Source organism: Pan troglodytes, chromosome 14 (assembly GCF_028858775.2).
Source record: "Pan troglodytes isolate AG18354 chromosome 14, NHGRI_mPanTro3-v2.0_pri, whole genome shotgun sequence".
NCBI classification, from domain to species: Eukaryota; Metazoa; Chordata; class Mammalia; order Primates; family Hominidae; genus Pan; species Pan troglodytes.
The window spans coordinates 41201402-41222498 of NC_072412.2; the positions used below are offsets into that span (position 1 = coordinate 41201402).

A 21097-nucleotide genomic window follows, 5' to 3' on the forward strand; every position below is an offset into this window, starting at 1 on the left:
TTCAGTGTGAAACACGCAGTTACTCAGGTGGGTCTCATTGAGATGGTCAAGACCTGAAGGAGGTGAAGGGGTCAGCCAGAGGGATATCTGAGGGAGGAGAGGGGAGGTAGTGCCAGCCTACAGCAGGAGTATGTAGGCCCACTGCAGAAGAACGCAGCCATTGTGTTGGAGGAAATCAAGAGAGGGAAACGCTAGATGAGGTCAGAGAGGTTAAAAGTATTTTGATGGTGAAAACAAAATGAACTAGCATACCTAAGGCACTTAACCAGAGCCTGGCCGAGGGCCACAGAGTCCCCGCCTACCTCTTACAGCTGCATCTCCCTCTGCTCCCTCTTGCAAACTTTTCACTGCATTTATAGCAGAAAGCTCTTTGAAGATGACTCAAATATCCATGTTGTTTTAACCTTTCTACTTTTGCACACACCTAAAATGCCCTTCCCCCATCTCTTGTCATAAACTCCTTCAAGACCCACCTTGGGCCCTTGTCTGGGAACATTGCTTTGACTCCCTCTGAGGCGAGTTGATGCTTCCTTCTCTGGACCACCTGCATAGTACTGTGTATATGTTAGAAATAACACCTGGCTGATGGTAACTAACTTTAATGAGCACATACTATACACCATGCACTAAGTCCTTTAACGTGTTTTTCATTTATTTCTCACAACAACCCTATAAGGTATGTCCTATTGTCATCCCCATTTTACAGATGAATAAATAAAGCCATGAAGAAGTTTAGTAACTTGCCTGAGATCATCCAGCTACTAAGTGGTGGCACCAGGAGGTGAACCCAAGGTTTCTGGCTCCAGGACCTCTGCTCTTTCGTAATCATATTATACTGCACCTCCACCATACTTACTATATACAAGGCAGTGTGCACATAACACTGTATTGCAAGTATTAGTGTATGTGCATGTGTCTTGCCTATTATTTGTGAATTCTTTGAGGGCAGGGAACCATGTCACATTCACTTTTGCTCTTTGGGGCTTTGCACATATGCAAAGCTGTGGTGAGAGTAAAATATTCTCCTGTAATTTGTAAGACATGAGAAATATTATTCAAAATGTTAATGAAAATGCACCATTGGCTCTGAATTTCATTTGGTTTTGAATTTCATTTTAATCGTGTCATTGTGCTTCTGCTTCTCTCTAGACCAGTATTAAAGAGGGACAGCTATTGAAGCAAACCAGTTCTTTCCAAAGGTGGAAAAAGCGATACTTCAAACTTCGAGGCCGTACCCTTTACTATGCAAAGGACTCAAAGGTAACTCGCGAGAATACTAGTTTCAAGCATTTGAGGCTATGGATGGATGTAAAATTTTGGTTCTGTAAGCCGTTTTTGTCTTGGAAGCGCACTATAGCATTATGCTCTTATATGAATTCAATATAAATGTGATCTATCGGGGACCCCATCCCAAGCGGGTCTATTTGAGAGTCCCATAACAGGTCCTAAGAATAATCTTTTAGGAAGGCTCTAGTGTAGTTTCATTTCTTTCTTCCTTTCTTCTTTCTTTCCAATTAAAATAAAACATTAAATGTAACCTTATTAGATGTAATAAACGCAACATTCTGGGTTTCCACCTTTTACCTTGTAAATCTTTCCCTGACCATGAGAGAGAGAGAGAGAGAGAGCTGCTGTAGTTGCTAAGAATTCATGCTCTGTGTTCAGACAAGAGCTCATATCCCACTTCCAGCATATTCCAATGGAGTGGCTGTGGACAGCATGTGTTGCTGAGAGGAGGCTTAAAGGAGAAAATACACATCAAGAGCTTCCATAGTACCTGATTTAAAATAATCACTCCAGTATGCTAGCAATTAGGAATACAAATCATATTGAAATCAAATCAAGACTTAAAATATTTTTTATATAACCATTGAATCAAATAATGATAATATAGTTTTGGGAGAAGCAATTTGTAAAAACTCGTATTTTAGTATTCAAAAATAAATTAAGATTTCTGGCTACTGTGCCAGTTGAATAATTAATTATTTTCATTTTTATAAATGTATGCTCCTGATGTAATTGGTAGGGTTGTACACCAGGAGGTAAAAACAAGCAAACAAACCTAATTCTAAGTTTATGTATCTATAGAAGTAATAACCATGTAAAATAATCTTATTTTACAAGTCATTATGTTCAAAATTGTCCCTCATCTGGCTCCATCCTGATTTTTCACATTTGTCTCTAGACAGCATTGGCTATTTGACAGCCTCCAGTTTGGGCTCATGCTACCATCACTAGGATGACTTTTCCTTTTCCATCTGCACTTGACAAAGTTCCCTGTTTTCTTCAAGATCCTCTCAAATAGTCCTTATTCCATGATTCACGAGAGAGAGAGTTCAGTTTTTCTGCTGGATAAATCATCTGTGACCTTCTATAGCATTTCATTGTATTTCTTCTCTTTTAATTGTCTATCTTACCTTAAAGTTAGTTGTGTCTATTTAATCTCCTGTGCCAGACTGTAGGTTCCTTCCAGTCAACGAACAAGTCTTACAGTCACACTGGTTGAATTGAAGTAGACTAGTTCTACAGTCTACTTCAGTTTCAAGTTCCGCTGTCAACTACTTCAAGTTCTAGTTTCCGCAGTTCTTGCGGTGCACCGTTATGCCTGCCTTGCTGGAACAACGCTGAATGAGTATGAACAATGAGTGACTAAAAGTGGGAAGCCTACATTTATTGACTAGGATTTCCTACTTGCTACCTTGGATGTTAAGAGTATACAAAAAAGGTCATCTGCTACTTGCAAAGCAAATTCATTACCTCATTTGAACGCATAGTTGTAGATGAGGAAAATAAGGTTCAGAAGGTTCAGTTACTTGTCGTGAGCTAAGCCAGGACTGGTTCTCAGCTCTCACCTTGCAAACCTGGAAACAATGATATTGCCTCTGCCTCCCTGGCAGAGCTGTTACAAGCTTCAGAGAGATTGCATTGTGCATGTGTATGCCACACACTCAGCAGGTTCCCTGTAAGTGGTAGCTGTTATGCTTCCAGAGAGCACACACATTTGCATTGAAACAGTGTTCCCAGGGCGTCTTTAAAGTCCTTTTCAGTTGGGGATTTATGGATTAGTTGTACTTTATGCTTTTATTTTTCCTTTCTAGGAAGAAATTGCAGAGAGTACCACCAACTTAACTTTTTTTCCCCATTTTCTACTCCTAATTCCTGTATTGAAAAAATGTATTGAAGAGCATTGAGTTAGGTTTTCTTCTAATGTCTTTGTATGTTTTTTTTCATTAACAGTCTCTGATATTTGATGAAGTTGACCTCTCAGATGCTAGTGTAGCTGAAGCAAGCACGAAAAATGCTAACAACAGCTTCACGGTATGGTTATATTCTGCTAAATCCCTTCTCAAAAGTTATAGAATGACCTTTCTTAAGCGTGTACAGAATGCCCTGTTCAATTACAAACTGTTGCTAACTTATGCATGTTGGAGTTCCTACCAACACAATCAACTTTAAATACGCTGTATATTCTAACACCCAGTACCAGTTATGACTCAGTTAACCTGAGGTTAAATATACTTTTTAAAAATTTTATAATTTTTCCCTCTTAATTTTAGTGCTTTAAGTTTTTCACCTCCTTTAAATTAATACTTCAATTAATTCCATTGTTCTTGAATATTTAAGAAGTTTATTTACCTTCAGTCTTAAAAATAATATTTTCTCCATATAGCCTACTTTCACTCCATTTCACCCCAGTTGCCATCGTTCAGGTCACTTCTCACTTAGGTGATTCATTCGGCAGCTCTGTTCCAGTTTCTTCTTTTCTGATCACAGATCACATTGCTTAAAAAGACCTCACTGGTTCCACATTGCCTGCAAATGGCATCCCCCAACTCAGTCTTCAGATCTTGTAAGATCATGCCTCAGCATTCTAGTGTTACCAGACAATTAATTTGTCCTTCTCTGTCCCACCAGTGCAGCAATTCTACCCGTGCCTATGCTTTTCCTGTTCCCTCTGACTTCAGTGATTCCTCCCCCATCTATCACGGTGGGAATCCTACCAATTCTTCAAAGCTTATTTCAGATAACCCATTTTTTTCCAGCTTCTTTGATTCACAAAGTATGGATTGAGTTCCCACCATGTGTTAAGCACAAGAAATTCAGAGGTGAATGTGTATGTATATAATTTCCCTCAAGATATTCCTGACGTCGTTCAGCCCAATTTCATGTGGGCTACTTTTTATAACTACATACTCCCTAGGTCTTCAAAGGTGCATTGTTCTTGCTGTGTTGTCACTCCCATCCACACTCCCAGTCCTCCCTGGAAAGCTACCACTCCTGACAGCAGTGTGCAGTGTCCATCCCCTAGGCATGCCAGAGCAGGGGAGACAGACTGCTAAACAGGTGTACAGCAGTGCCATGATAGAGGTGAGCACTGGTAGGGGTTGGGGGAAGAGAGGACACAAATGAATTCAGATGTTGCCTTATTGATTTATGGGCATGTGGGATAATTCATAGTGTAAATATTCCTCCCCATCTCCCCTGATCCCCAGGGAGAGTTTAGTTTGAGAAGAGGAAAGCCAAGAATAGAGTCCTGGGAAAATGTTAAAATTCAAGGTTTAACCAATAAAGACTGAGAGCATTCTTAAGTAAAGGAGAATCAGGAGTCAGTGATGTTATAAAAACCAAGCAGAAGAGAGTTTCAAGACAGATGCTTTGACACGTCCTATACTGTAGAGAGGTCAAGTCAAAGAAGAATTGAAAAGTGATGGTTCAATTTGTTAACTTGGAGGTCATTTGGTCCCATTGATGTGAGTAGTTTCAGTGTGGGGCAGGCTGGCGGCAGGCATTAGGCTGTACTGTGAATGCAAAGTGAAAGGCAGGCAGAGACAAGGTAGGTAACTGTTTTCTAAAAGCTTGGCTGTTAAAAGGAGAACAGAGATAGCTAGTAAAATGTTTCAGCCAGAAGAGAATTTTAGTTTTGTTGTTGTTCTTTTGTTGTGTTTTAAAAACGATTTTGAATGCATTTATATGAAGAGAGGAGGAATGTTAGAACCAAAAGTTGAAGACTCAGGAGAGAGAGGGAATGACCGATGAAGCATGATTGCTGAGTAAGCTGACGGGTGTAGGAATCAGAGCGCAGGTTAAGAGATCAGCATTGAACAGGAGACAGAAAGCTTACAGAGGCAGGTGTGACCAGGAAGTTTATATATTTCAAAACCAAATACTGTTTTCTCATTGAAATGGAAGGATAAGGTTATTTGCTGTGAGTGAAAGTTGAGGATGGTTAATAGTGGCTTCTGTAGAAAAAGATAATCGAAACTGAACAGGGACCTATAGATGATTACTAAGTAGTGAGTGGTGTCTACCAAAGATTGGAGATCAAGTTTAGTAATGTCGTTACTCCCTGTGCTTATAGCATTTTCTTTAAATGGGAGTAGAGAACAAACAAATGAATTGATCCAGGGTTGGTGGTTTATAGGGCATATTGGACAGAAAGAGAAAGGGAGAGATTGCTAGATATTTGAGGGATTGTTAACTCATCCATCTCCCTGCTCTTCTCAGTTTTTGAGACTACAATACAAAGAGTAGGGGACAGCTTTGGCTGAACAGGATCCAACAACCACTAAATACAGAGCTTCTGATGAATTGTTGGAGACCTAAGGCCAAAACCTTGCTTATTCCTTCTTTCTTCCACTTGAAGGTGGGGTAGGGTGAGATAGAAAGAACTTCACCAGTCCTACTAGTAGGATTAGCCACTTGCTTTTCCCTGGGCAGTGAAGAATAATCGTCTCTCTGCTGGAGCCTCATGGAGGGTGAATAAGGTTTTCCCCCAATCACCATTTATTTGTTTTTTAATGCTTTTTATTTTTTTAATGACACACAATGATTGTACATATTTGTAGGATACATAGTGATGTTTCGATATATGCAATGTACAGTGATCAGATCAAGGTAATTAGGATATCCATCATCTCAAACATCAACCATTTCTTTGTGTTGCACACATTCAATATTTTCCTGTGGCTGTTTGAAGCTATATAATGTGTTATTGTTAACTATAGTCATCCTACGGTGCTACAGAACACTAAAAATTATTCTTCCTATTTAGCTAGAATTTTGTATCCTTTAAGAGTTTAATCTGAAAGAGGGTTTCAAAATTTAAGATTTGAAGCATGCATTAATTTCTGGTGAAGACAAGGTCTAGGGTTTTGGAGTAGGAAATTATTCAAATCCTTATACAGGTCTTTCTTGGCCCTTCAACTGGGCATGTGATCTCTCCTGTAGTGTCTTTCTTACAGAATTTAGCATATGCTGCCTTATACTTAGTTAAGTATTTATTTTTGACCAGGCACAGTGGCTCACACCTGTAATCCCAACACTTTGAGAGACTGAGGCAGGAGGATTACTTGAGGCCAGGAGTTTGAGACCAGCCTGGGGAACATAGATTCCCATCTCTACAACAAATACAAAAATTAGCTGGGTATGGTGGCATGCACCTATAGTCCCAGCCACTCAGGAGGCTGATTGCTTGAGGAGTTCGAGGCTCTAGTGAGCTATGATCCCAGCCTGGGCAACAGAGTGAGACCCTGTCTAAAAAAAATTTTTTTTTGGCCGGGCGTGATGGCTCACGCCTGTAATCCCAGCACTTTGGGAGGTTGAGGTGGGTGGATCATGAGGTCAGGAGATCGAGACCATCCTGGCTAACATGGTGAAACCCCGTCTTTACTAAAAAAAATACAAAAAATTAGTCGGGCATGGTGGCACGTGCCTGTAGTCCCAGCTACTTGGGTGGCTGAGGCAGGAGAATCGCTTGAACCCAGGAGGTGGAGGTTACAGTGAGTCGAGATTGCGCCACTGCACTCCAGCCTGGGTGACACAGCAAGACTTTGTCTCAAAAAAAAAAAAAATTTTTTTTTTTTACTATTTATTTTTATTATAACCTCCTTGAGGATAGGGACTCTGTCATACCTTTTTAATCTTATGGTGCCTTATCCATAAGTATTTGTTGATTTTAACTAATAAGATGAAAGTTTATTTTAGGCATGAGAAGACTTTTTGTTGAAATATTTTGAAGAAATTTCTTCATTCAACCAAATACTATTTTTTTAGTTTACTGGACTAGAAATATAGGGACTGGTTGGGCACAGTGGCTCACGCCTATAATGCCAGCATTTTGGGAGGCTGGTGGTAGGATCTCATGAAGCCAGGAGTTTGAGACCAGCCTGGGGAACATAGTGAGACACCCCTTCTCTACAAAAAAAATCCAAAAATTAGCCAGGTGTAGTGGTGCGTGCCTGTAGTGCCAGCTATTCTGGAGGCTGAGATGGGAGGATCGCTTGAGCTCTGGAGTTTGAGGTTGCAGTGAGCTATGATTGCACCACTGCTCTCCAGCCTGGACAACAAAGTGATTCCCTGTGTCTAAAACAAAACAAAACAAAATAAAAGAACAAAGAACAAAGAAACAAAAACAAATGTAGGGACTAAAAAGTTAGGCAGATTGCTTAGGGTTTTAGAGCAAATGAATTTGGTAGAACTTTCCGGGGTATAAAATGGAGCAAGAGACATGTTTTCAACCAGTAATTGACAAACCTTCCTCTCTTTAAATATTTAAATATCTTACTTTCCTCAATTATTGTGATTGCTACTGATGCTGTTATTGTGGCTGGTTTGTGTCAGAGGCTAATGGTGTAGTTTGGTGTATTATGGCTGGAGGATCCGGGAATGGCCAAATTCTACTTCATTTCAGCCATCCCTCCTCTTGCTGAAGTTTCTAAGGGTGATATATTGACAAAGTACAATAGTGGGTGGAAACTACATAAATGGTAAATGGGAAATGGAAAACCTGTGCTTTGCCTGAAAAACCCAGTGCTGAACTCTCTGGTAAAATGGGTTCTAGAGATCAGGGCAGTGATTGACCTAGCCTGGGAAGTTCCTCAGTGTCATTTCCGCAACATTCAGTTGGTATTCAATTGGTATGAATGAGTCACTAAGGCCAGCCATGCTTCAAGGGGGGCCACAGACATTAAGACAGTCATGTCAAAGGATTTGGGACATGATTTAAAACCTACACACAGTATGATTACTCTTCCTTTCTTGTGCAGTCTCTCACTCCCATCTATGGAGTTAATAACTTTGTTTTTTCAGTTATCTAAATTGCCTCAGGTATTCTATTAGTTTTCTATTGCTGTATAACAACCAACCACAAACTTAGTGGCTTAAAAAAACAATGCCCATTTATCTCAGTTTTTATAGGCCACACAGTATTGCTAGATTCTTCTGCTCCAGGTCTTACAATATAAATAAATAGATAATGGGTTGGGCAGGGTGGCTCATGTCTGTAATCCCTGCACTTTGGGAGGCTGAGGTGGGTGGGTCACTTGAGGTCAGGAGTTTGAAACCAGCCTGGCCAACATGGTGAAACCCTGTCTCTACTAAATACAAAAATTTGCTGGGCGTGGTGGCTCATGCCTGTAATCCCAGCACTTTGGGAGGCCCAGGCAGGTGGATCGCTTGAGGCTAGGCGAACCCCTCTTGTCTACTAAATATACAAAAATTAGCTGGACGTGTTGGTGCATGCCAGTAGTTCCAGCTACTTGGGAGGCTGAGGCAGGAGAATTGCTTGAACCCAGGAAGCGGAGGTTGCAGTGAGCCAAGATCGTGCCACTGCACTCCAGCCTGGGCAACAGGAAGACTCTGTCTCTAAAAAAAGAAAGAAACAGATATGACAAATTTATACATATACTTGTATTGACTCAAATTAAGCTAATTTTAGCTATAGTTTGAGTTTATGATTTCACAAGTGTCTTCTGCCATAATAAAACTTACTAACAATGAAAGTATTTTTTTGTGATTTTAGGTGGCAGTGATGCAATCAGGGAATGGAAAAGGACAATTTCTGACAGGATTTAGGTTAATGTTTATTAATATATTTGTAGTTCAAGCCAGGCATGGTGGCTCATGCCTGTAATCCCAACACTTTGGGAGGCCGAGGTGGGAGAATCACTTGAGCCCAAGAGTTCAAGACCAGCCTGGGCAACATGGCGAAACCCCATCTCTACAAAAAATGAAAGAATTAACTGAGCATCGTGGTGCATGCCTGTAGTCAAAGCTACTCAGGAGGCTGAGGTGGGAGGATCTCTTCAGCGGAGGTTGCAGTAAGCCAAGATCACACCACTGCACTCCAGTCTGGGTGACAGAGAAAGACCCTGTCTCAAAAAAAAAAAAAAAAAAAAGAGAGAGAGAGAAAAAGAAAAAATAATAATTTATTTGTAGTTTAAGTTCTACCATGGCATTTTCTATGATTGTTAAATCAATAAAATATTCTTTTTTGTTGTTCATTTAAAAAAATTCATTTTAAAAATTTGATTGCTATATGCATGGTGTTTTGGAAGTTTCATTTTTATCTTTAACATAGCCCTATGCTGTATGTGAATGTATTCCTCCCAGATGAGGCTAGAGAGAATTGATCTCCTTTTGGTCACACTGGTGCCACCCTGGGAAAGGGCTCCCAGACCTCCTGATGTTTAATCCAAGGCTCTTTCCAATCAGACAGAGTCCTTTCTATCTGGGTAGTCTCTGCCTCTACTGTTCTCTTTCTTCCTCAAACACTGCTCTCTTTTCTCACTAATCATGATATGTCTATCCCCAGATTTTTTTTTTATTTACCCAATTTGTAGAGGATAGGAGCTTAGACCATGAAAGTCAAACAGCCTGGGTTTGGGTCCTGACTTGGCTACATCCAGTTATGTGACCTTGGACAAATGGGTTAACCTTTCTAAATCCCAGTTTCCTCAACAGTCATTGAGAATAACAAGAGTACCTGCCTCATAGGATTATAAGGATTAAATTAAATGTGATAATACACCACAATACCTGCAGTTTAATAAAAGTGGCAGTTATTCTCCCGAGTTTATCATCTCCCTATTTCCAAGTAGCAGTATGTTGCCAATTCCTGAAAGTTTGGGAATTTGGAAGAAGAATGTGGATGAACTTTATCTTGAGAAAACATTCCATGCTGCTTATCTTTCAGAGATATAGCAAAGATTTATTTCCACTTTTATCTCATATTAATAACTATGACTGGGAATAATAAATGAAATTATAATCTGACCATGTTAGGTAAATGTTATTTGCGAAAGAAGAGCTATTTAATGATATGAAAGTCATCACAATCACATGGTATATGTTAACCTTTCAAAGCATGCTGTTCAAATGACTGTTTTCTTTAAATTTTAATGAAGATTAGGCTAACTCTTAAATGGGTCACAATTTTAAAGAAATTATTGTACTGGTATTGTTAAAACTTCTTATGGAAGTTTGCTAGAGAAAGTAGCATGTGTTTTTTATTTGTTTGTTTGAAGTAGAAAGAAATACATAGGTAATTTATTTCATTTATTTAACCACCAGTAACATTTTCAGGGAGCAGTCTGTAGGTGTGTGTGAAATTTCATGGGTACGGCACACCCACATGGGCTTACTCGGTTGATGAAACACAGGCACCCTCTGGTAACACTTACGTTTAGAACTAAATGATCACTGGAACAAAAACGGATTTTAGTTCAGGGGTCCCTTGTCACAGCAGATGTGACTAAAGTTTATTAGCATTAGATTATGATTCTTTCTACAAGGATTTAAAAGGTCTACATAAAAAGACACCAATAAACATGAGAACATACTCTTATGGCATATCAAATATCAGAAGTTATGCATTCATAATATAATTGAAATGAGCAGAGTGGGTTTTAGTGGTACAGAACAAAATGTTCTTAAGAATTCCTTTAATGTTTCCTTTCTATTTATTCCGCTTTTCCCTTAGCTTCCTCTCAGTTAATATAGTTTACTTCATCTCTCTCTTAGAGGGAGATCACATCCTTTGAACTTAAAAAGCTGTCAGTTTATTTTTCTCCATTAATCTATCAATATTTACTTACAAAGGCAATAACTAAAAGCTACTTTCTTTCCATATCACTTGTGAATGCACACACACAAAAGGTATTTAGATTATCACCTGAATAATCACTGACAAGTAAGTTGCCTACTTTATTTGATATTTGTTGTAACTGTTATATTTCTGTTCTGAATGCTTTATGTCTGATAACTCATTCAATTCTTTATATGAATCCTAGAGTGCAAGAATTATTGTGATTCCCATTTGATAGATGAAGAATCTGAAACAGAGAGGCTAACATCTAATAATATAATGACTAGAATCTGAACCTGTCCACATCATCTGGCCTCAATTTCTATCTTCATGACTTTGCTATGCTGCGTCTTTATTGTGGAGTTTTAAATAAATGTGGTTTAGGTAGTATTCCTCTAACTGGTTATTACATGTTCAGTTGTTTTTTCTACAAGTCAAGCAGAGTCTTATGCTGCATCACCAGATGAATAGCAAGCACTTGCTGGTCAGACTACAAATTTAGAATATTTCATTGTATTTTGGCACTGTACTTTAAAGAGAAATGTTGACTAAAGAGCTCACAGAGGATGGTAACCAATATTATAAAAAAGGTCTGGGAATCCTGGGATTGATTGGCATTTAAGGGCACTCTTTATTTTAAAAATTTGGAAAAATGTGACAGATGTATTTTTAATATTTGAGGCGTTATCATATAGGAGAGGCTGTAGACAGGTTTTGTGTTACTGCAGTGCGCAGGACCCGTGGTTGAATTCGTGGAGGAATAATTCAAGCTCAGTATAACAGAGAACTTTCTAACTTGAGTCATCTGATAGAACAGGCCCCTTGTGAGGTAATAGCTCTTCCCATTATTAGAAATCTTTAGTCATCTCATTCCCTGTGAGCTGAAAGGGGCCTTCAAGAAGAGAGTTCTCAGAGCAGACTCAGCTTTAGGTGCTGAAATGAATTTCTCAAGGTTAGATGGCTAATAGCAGGGCACAGCTAATATGGAATTCAGGGCTCTCAGCTCTTGATGTTTGTTGGGAATAGACAAAGAAGAGTGGATTTAGAGACTGCTGGGCACTATGCTAGACACTTTACATATGGAGGCCCATTATACCACACAGCAAGAGCTAAATGACCATCTTTCTAGAATGCAGTTGGGGAGTTCTTTGCACAGTGTGTGCATGTGAGAGGGGGTGAGGAGAGATGGTGGAAACTGAAATTTCCTTGCAGATGCAAAGACTGTGTCTTCTTTACCACTGAATCCTCAAGGCTAACACAGTGCCTGGCACAGAGGGAAAGCTAATAAATATTTGTTGAATAAATGAAGGGATATATCCTTGTTGGATGAATGAATTAGTGACATCTGTAAACTGTAGTGGGTTTTTTTGGACAAAAAGTATTAGGTCATGTTTTGGCTTAGAGAACAGTTTCCTAATCCCTCCCTATGATATTGGTTTATATATATTATACCCATAAATTCTTGCACCCTCATTGAAATATTTATGTAATGACTTGACTATTTTATACCATGTTTACAAACATGATTCTTGCCTTTCATTAATCATTGCAGTGGTCCCACCTTTGCTTACATAATTATTAGATGACTGATAGCAGCAAACCTCATATTTTAACATTTATATTAGTTAAAATATTTTATAGCACTCTAAAATGATGCCATATTAATGCAATTTAAGTGGTTGTGTTTTTTGCCTTTTAAAACTGACTTAAGTACAATTTAGATGGCTTTATACTCTGAAAGCTGATAATTTATGTTAAGTTTAAAATTCATATTCCTTTTTCTATCTTAGAAATTAGGGGCTTTTAGAAATGAAATATCTTTGTTTCTTTGGGTGTTTCATATTTATCTTTTTATTTAGTGATATAGCATCTTTTCCAAGACTAACCCAGAGAAATAGCTCTTAAGGTTATTATCGGCTTCCTCACACCAAAGTCTTAGGGCGTAAGAAACCATTGGTCCTTTTGTAGCTAGACGAAAATCTTGGGGTGAAGATAAGGTGTGGAAGAAGAACAGAACCAGTGTCTCCACCTTCACTGGTAGCCTTCCAGAAATCTTTCAAACGGGCTTTCTAAAGGAAGGCAAGACCCAGTGAGCATGTCCTCAGTTCTTCTGCCAACTCTGGAGCTCTGGGAACCTAGGACTTGCTTGCAAAATCAGACCAGGGGAGTCCCAGGACATAGATCAGTTTCATCAAAGGGTCCGAGGTGGTTAATAGACACTATCAATAGGTTGGGAGAGGGCACTTGTCATCCAAAGAGCTGTGTCGGACTTTCAGTCAGGGTGTCATGATCATTTGCCGTGCCTGGTGTTACCATGTTCCCCTTGCCCTTACTGAAGATCCATGACTCGGAAAACATAGTGCTCCTGCTCAGTAACCTTCAACCTGCTGCCTCTAGTACTTTTTCTGTCCTAGTCTGTTGCACAGCAGCCCACTCCCCATCTATCTGTCCACTTCCAGGACTGCCCTTAGAATTCATTCATTCATTTATTTAACAAATATTTATCGAAGAGTTCATTATATATAGCAGGCATTTGTGCTAGATTCTGGATATACAGTGCTAAATAAAAAAAATTGGCCACTGAGTACCAAATTTTTAAAAAGTTTTTGCTTGAATTTAAACAAATTTAAAGGCTATGCTGCCTGCCTTCAGGGATAGGTCCCTGTCTTTAAAGTATGTGGCCTTGTGAATAGGATTATTTGGATACCAAAAACGAGGAACTCGCCTCCCAACTGGGACTGGAAACTGTGCCATCACAGGGGCCCAGGTTATAGGAAGGAGGGGACGGAATTACAATCTTCTTAGAACTTGAGGCCCAGACCATTCAGGATTCCATAAACAAACTTCTGTGAGACTAGTTCATCTGCTCTTCTCCACAAACATGCCCCCGTCCCAGTATTTCTGAGGCCAAACCCTGGCCACTGTGTAGAACTTTTTATCCCTGAGTCTGAATATCCATGTTTTATGAAGCTGATTTCCTAGGTGGCCTTTAGCCTTTGGCACCTTGTGGATTGCCAGTGGCAGACTGCTGTCACATGAAAAGCTTGGCCAGTTATAACCTTGTATCATGGAGGACTGACCTTCCCAGTGTGTGTGCCATGTTGTAGCTCCCGGTGCATGGCCACGTGCTGTGCCGCCTCCTGGTCTTGGGGCTGGTTATAAATCTGCAGTTCACTCATGTGTTCCTATACAAGGCCTTTTACAGGCTCCAAATAGATGGTCCTGAGCTGATACTGTCATTGTCACCATGATCCTGGAGACACAGCCTGTAGCTGTGTGGAAGTAAACTTCTAAAACCTGTCTCTTCTGAGAGTTACTGCATGAAAACAGGCAAGGATGGGTCAAGTTTTGGACCAGCAGCCCAAGTTCCAGCAACCGCTCTGTTATACAGAGGCTTCTAAGCTATGCAGAGTGCTATGAAGGGTTTATTCTTCTTTTGCCCACCTGACTGATATACTGATGTACTTTTTGAAGAAGGGCAATGGAATTTACCTAGACGTCACTGTGGTCTTGATGTGGCTGAAGTGTTTTGTTGAAGGCTCTTTAGTCCTGTACTCATTTAGATTGCCTCTCACTTCTGGTCCCTTTTTGTGGTGCAGACTAAAGCCTCAAACTCTGTAAAAGACAATGGCTTGTCTCATGTAAGTATGTGGAATAGGGGCCTAATACGGGAAAATAAGCTACTGGCAGTAAAAAAATTTTATATTTTTATTTATTTTTTATTTTTTTATTTTTATTTTTATTATACTTTAAGTTTTAGGGTACATGTGCACAACGTGCAGATTAGTTACATATGTATACATGTGCCATGTTGGTGTGCTGCACCCATTAACTCATCATTTACATTAGGTATATCTCCTAATGCTATCCCTCCCCGCTCCCACCAACCCCACAACAGGCCCCAGTGCGTGATGTTCCCCTTCCTGTGTCCATGTGTTCTCATTCTTCAATTCCCACCTGTGAGTGAGAACATGCAGTGTTTGGTTTTTTGTCCCTGAGATAGTTTGCTGAGAATCATGGTTTCCAGCTTCATCCATGTCCCTACAAAGGACATGAACTCATCATTTTTTATGGCTGCATAGCATTCCATGGTGTATATGTGCCACATTTTCTTAATCCAGTCTATCATTGTTGGGCATTTGGGTTGGTTTCAAGTCTGCTATTGTGAATAGTGCTGCAGCAAACATACATGTGCGTGTGTCTGTATAGCAGCATGATTTATAATCCTTTGGGTATATACCCAGTAATGGGATGGCTGGGTCAAATGGCATTTCTAGTTCTAGATTCCTGAGGAATCACTACACTGACTTCCACAATGGTTGAACTAGTTTACAGTCCCACCAACAGTGTAAAAGTGTTCCTATATCTCCACATCCTCTCCAGCACCTGTTGTTTCCTGCCTTTTAATGATCGCCATTCTAACTGGTGTGAGATGGTATCTCATTGTGGTTTTGATTTGCATTTCTCTGATGGCCAGTGATGATGAGCATTTTTTCATGTGTCTTTTGGCTGTATAAATGTCTTCTTTTGAGAAGTGTCTGTTCATATCCTTCGCCTACTTTTTGATGGGGTGTTTGTTTTTTTCTTGTAAGTTTGTTGGAGTTCATTGTAGATTCTGGATACCCTTTTTCAGATGAGTAGATTGCAAAAATTTTCTCCCATTCTGTAGGTTTCCTGTTCACTCTGATGGTAGTTTCTTTTGCTGTGCAGAAGCTCTTTAGTTTAATTAGATCCCATTTGTCAATTTTGGCTTTTGTTGCCATTGCTTTTGGTGTTTTAGACATGAAGTCCTTGCCCATGTCTGTGTCCTGAATGGTAATGCCTAGGTTTTCTTCTAGGGTTTTTCTCGTTTTAGGTCTAACATTTAAGTCTTTAATCCATCTTGAATTAATTTTTGTATAAGGTGTAAGGAAGGGATCCAGTTTCAGCTTTCTACATATGGCTAGCCAGTTTTCCCAGCACCATTTATTAAATAGGGAATCGTTTCCCCATTTCTTGTTTTGGTCAGGTTTGTCAAAGATCGAATGGTTGTAGATATGTGGCATTATTTCTGAGGGCTCTGTTCTGTTCCATTGGTCTATATGTCTGTTTTGGTACCAGTACCATGCTGTTTTGGTTACTGTAGCCTTGTAGTATAGTTTGAAGTCAGGTAGCGTGATGCCTCCAGCTTTGTTCTTTTGGCTTGGGATTGACTTGGCAATGCAGGCTCTTTTTTGGTTCCATATGAACTTTAAAGTAGTTTTTTCCAATTCTGTGAAGAAAGTCATTGGTAGCTTGATGGGGATGGCATTGAATCTAGAAATTACCTTGGGCAGTATGGCCATTTTCATGATATTGATTCTTCCTACCCATGAGCATGGAATGTTCTTCCATTTGTTTGTATCCTCTTTTATTTCATTGAGTAGTGGTTTGTAGTTCTCCTTGAAGAGGTCCTTCATGTCCCTTGTAAGTTGGATTCCTAGGTATTTTATTCTCTTTGAAGCAATTGTGAACGGGAGTTCACTCATGATTTGGCTCTCTGTTTGTCTGTTATTGGTGTATAAGAATGCTTGTGATTTTTGCACATTGATTTTGTATCCTGAGACTTTGCTGAAGTTGCCTATCAGCTTAAGGAGATTTTGGGCTGAGACGATGGGGTTTTCTAGATATGCAATCATGTCATCTACAAAAAGGGACAATTTGACTTCCTGTTTTCCTAACTGAATACCATTTATTTCCTTCTCCTGCCTAATTGCCCTGGCCAGAACTTCCAACACTGTGTTGAATAGGCGTGGTGAGAGAGGGCATCCCTGTCTTGTGCCAGTTTTCAAAGGGAATGCTTCCAGTTTTTGCCCATTCAGTATGATATTGGCTGTGGGTTTGTCATAAATAGCTCTTATTATTTTGAGATACATCCCATCAATACCTAATTTTTTTGAGAGTTTTTAGCATGAAGGGCTGTTGAATTTTGTCAAAGGCCTTTTCTGCATCTATTGAGATAATCATATGGTTTTTGTTGTCGGTTCTGTTTATATGCTGGATTATGTTTATTGATTTGCTTATGTTGAACCAGCCTTGCATCCCAGGGATGAAGCCCACTTGATCATGGTGGATAAGCTTTTTGATGTGCTGCTGGATTCGGTTTGCTAGTATTTTATTGGGGCTTTTTGCATTGATGTTCGTCAGGGATATTGGTCTAAAATTCTCTTTTTTTTGTCGTGTCTCTGCCAGGCTTTAGTATCAGGATGATGCTGCCCTCATAAAATGAGTTAGGGAGGATTCCTTCTTTTTCTATTGATTGGAATAGTTTCAGAAGGAATGGTACCAGCTCCTCCTTGTACCTCTGGTAGAATTCAGCTGTGAATCCGTCTGGTCCTGGACTTTTTTTGGTTGGTAAGCTATTAATTATTGCCTCAATTTCAGAGCCTGTTATTGGTCTATTCAGAGATTCAACTTCTTCCTGGTTTTGTCTTGGGAGGGAGTATGTGTCGAGGAATTTATCCATTTCTTCTAGATTTTCTAGTTTATTTGCGTAGAGGTGTTTATAGTATTCTCTGATGGTAGTTTGTATTTCTGTGGGATCAGTGGTGATATCCCCTTTATCATTTTTTATTGTGTCTATTTGATTCTTCTCTCTTTTTTTCTTTATTAGTCTTGCTAGCAGTCTATCAATTTTGTTGATCTTTTCAAAAAACCAGCTTCTGGATTCATTGATTTTTTGAAGGGTTTTTTGTGTCTCTATTTCCTTTAGTTCTGCTCTGATCTTAGTTATTTCTAACATCACAATTAAAAGAACTAGAGAAGCAAGAGCAAACACATTCAAAAGCTAGCAGAAGGCAAGAAATAACTAAAAAAAATTATTTTAATTCCCACTATAAATATCTGGATATTAGCAAAAGAGAGTCTGATACACAGTAACCATCTCATTGAAACAGCAGAGCTCTGAAGAGTTTTAATATCTTGACAGTTCTATCCTGGCTAGCATGGTAGAGTTCTGTTTGCTGAAATTTTTTATGTTCCATAACCTCCTTGAAAGCCAGAATCTTTGGTGTTAACTACAGTTTCTTAACTATACCTGTTAAGAAATAAGGTATAGTAGGGAGGCATGGTGCTCAAACTCTCTGGAAAATCCCAGAGATGTTTGCAACCCTATGCCTCATGAACAACCCAAGCCTGGTGAAGTCCTGAATCACCCTAAGAGGCCCCCAGTGATGTGCACGAAAATCTTAGGGTGAAGGTAAGGGGTTCAGTGGGCCAGACCCGGTGGCTCACGCCTGTAATCCTAGCATGTTGGGAGGCCGAGGTGGGTGGATCACCTGAGGCCTGGAGTTAGAGACCAGCCTGGCCAACATGGTGAAACCCCTTCTCTACTAAAAATACAAAAATGGGCAGGGCATGGTGGCGCGTGCCTGTAATTCCAGCTACTCAGGAAGCAGAGACAGGAGAATTGCTTGAACCCTGGAGGCAGAGATTGAGCTGAGATCGTGCCACTGCACTCTTGCTTGGGTGGTAGAGTGAGACTGTGTCTCAAAAAAAAAAAAAAAAAAAAAAAAAGAAAGAAAGAAAGAAAAGAAAGGGGTTCCATGTCCATCACACGTGGTCTTATTGACAACTCCAGAATTGGGCTTTACATCCTGTATGAAATGCTTTAAAAATATGAACACATTGTTATACCTCACAGATTTTGGTTCCATTAGACAGTAAAATCACAGTAACCAAGTAAAAGCCCACCCTTTTAAATAGAATTTAGTCTAGCCTGGCCATTCCTAGTGAATCCTTATTACCTTCAAGTGAGAAGAAAGCTCACCTAGAACAGTGTTCCAGCTAGCAGTGATTAAAGTGCTTGTGCCATGGCATTGATTCTTGCAGTCACTAGGTTGATTGTCTTTAATGGATGAGAGAGGATTAGCAATTTTGATTCCCCTTTACATTTTAGTCTTACGTAAGGATTTAATTTCCAACAAGAAAATCATGAAATTAGTTTCTGGCAAAAAGAGATTTTCTATTTACTGGTTTCTGCCTTACACATTTTTGTGGTCTCTGGATCCAGTTTAAGCTTCGCCGAGCCCAAATCTCAATTTATGAAGGCAAAAGTAGGTTTGTACTTACGAGAGACAAATGACAATCTAGTCAGCAACAGACAAGGGAAGTCAGAAGCAAGATCTTCCTGTTGACAACAGATAGGTTGAGTGTTATCTAGTTGGAGATTTTATTTTTTAGCTGTTTATTTTGTTGGTTGCCACAGGTTGAGACTTGCTGGTAGCACATCTAAGGTCTTTGGGACAATCCTGGAACTCAGGGTTGGGGTGGAGGGTTGGCCAGCTGTCAGGATGCTCTCGGAACCTTCTGGTAAGCTGCTCCCACTGAGATGGAACTCAAGGCAGAAGTTAGTCTTTGTATCTTGGAAATAAACAGATTAGTAGTAAGAAACTATTAAAGAGAGCTGACATCTTAGAAGATGTGGCTACACAACAGCCCTGGCCCTTGACATCAGGACTTGGTAAGGCCAAGACATCAGCGATGTCTTCCACTGATCCAAACACCAGGCAATGCCCAGTGATGTAGTTTGTTGGAATCAGTTGGTAGGGTTTCTTGTTGGTAGGGGATGCTTTGACATACTTCATTAATGCTTTGTAATAATCTAGCATAACACTATTTAGTATGAAATGTCTGACAGTAGTTAGCTACTGGGGGAATAACTAGCAGCCACATAGGCCTAATATTTCAAGTGGCAAGAGTCACAGCATTCTGTGTTATAGATCTCATGTTTGTAAGAGCAGTAGACTGAGTGTTTGGCCTTTGTGGTCTGGTTTCTGCACAGATTTTGGTCATTTTATTTTTCAAAATTCCGCCAGTAAAGGGTGCTAATAATAACTAATTTTTCCCAGTTACTCAACAATATTATTAGAGCTGCCCCATTTGTTAGAACCATAATGTGAGAAAAGCTGTCAGTACAAAGCAGTTAATCCTTCTCCCTTTGGAGCCTTTGTAAGAGTTCAGATTCTGGGGAGGCTTTTTTTTTTTTTTTTGTACAGGTAAATTATTCATATGAATATACTTTAGATTGCATGGACCTTTTTAGGAAAATGTAGAATCATGTCCACCAGCAAGGACAGACGTGACTATCCTCAAAATGACTGTAGATAAACTTCTAAAAGGCGTTAACCTGAAGTTTAACACAATATCAGGACACACACTTTATAGGACAGAGTGTAAAGAAAGGTTTTCAAGTCTTTAGATTCATCAGTGCCTTCACTACTATCATTATCTGGAATCAGCAGGCGTACTGAAGTGTGCCATTTATGTGTACAAAGACATGTATACAAGGATATGATTGTACATTGTAATAGCAAAAGATTGGAAACAACCCAAATGCACAAGTTAGAGACCCGTTGGAGTAGATTGTGAAATATATCATACAATGGAATGTTATGCAGCCATTAAAAAGATGAATGAGTTCTGTCTGTAACAATACATACCAAACTTCAAGTTTTATTCAGTAGGAAAAGCCAGATGGGAAACAGTGTGAATTGTAAGATGTTACTCTGTGTGTGTTTGTGTGTGTGCACACATGCATGCATTTAAACCTCAACAGAGCATATAGTTGTTGTATATGGATAGAATATCCCTGGAGAGAAACACAAGAAGATAAATAGCTGCCTTCAGTAAAGGAAGTCAGTAGCTGGGGGCAGGCTTAGGAGGGATATGTGCTTTTCATTCTAAATACATTTTGAATTTTGTATTGTAAATGTTTATTGCCTATTCAGAATTTTTAAAAATGCTACATGGGACCCACCTTCTGGAATGCATTTGATAGGAGTGATGGATTCAGCAGGAAGACCACCTTAGACACTGTCAGGATGTTCAGGGAAACCAGGATAAGGACATAGATTAGCTTGTCTGCACTGGGAGGGAAGGAAGGGCTAGATGAGAGACTTTGTGCCAAGGACTGGAGAGCTGTGTGGCCGAAGGGAGGGGAGAAGGAGAGGAGGAAGTGAATGTGGAGTTACTGATTTGGGGAGGATTGGTATATAAATGATGCCTTTAATTAAGTGTTGAAAATGGGAATAAAAGCAGGTTGGTAGTGGGGGTTGTGAAAAGAAGACTTCAGGTCCAGACATGGTGAATTTGAAGTGATGTGAGATACCCTGGTGATGTCTTGCAGTCAATTCAGAGAACAGCTTTAAACACTATTAAAATGGCTTAAAGTACTTTTTTGGTATCATTTTCATAGTTCTTTTGAAGTTTTTAGCA

The 21097-nt window shown here is 39.6% G+C and overlaps 1 protein-coding gene across 18 annotated transcripts in view; it reads left to right on the plus strand.

Moving 5' to 3' along the window:
- Window positions 1-21097, plus strand: part of DGKH (diacylglycerol kinase eta) — a 190369-nt gene that overhangs the window by 85551 nt on the left and 83721 nt on the right. For 13 of the 18 annotated variants that reach the window (XR_010150444.1, XR_010150445.1, XR_010150443.1 and 10 more), the window contains exons 3-4: window positions 1150-1260; window positions 3238-3318. The exons of 1 other annotated variant lie outside the window; for it this stretch is intronic. Coding sequence is in view for 10 of the 17 variants with exons in the window: in XM_016925244.4 (XP_016780733.2) it covers window positions 1150-1260; window positions 3238-3318 (192 nt within the window). In the remaining 7 variants the exon portion in view is untranslated. Of the gene's footprint in view, window positions 1-1149; window positions 1261-3237; window positions 3319-11695; window positions 11817-21097 lie in introns of those variants that run through there. 4 more of the 18 variants (XR_010150446.1, XM_016925254.4, XM_016925247.4 and 1 more) reach the window with 3 other exon arrangements.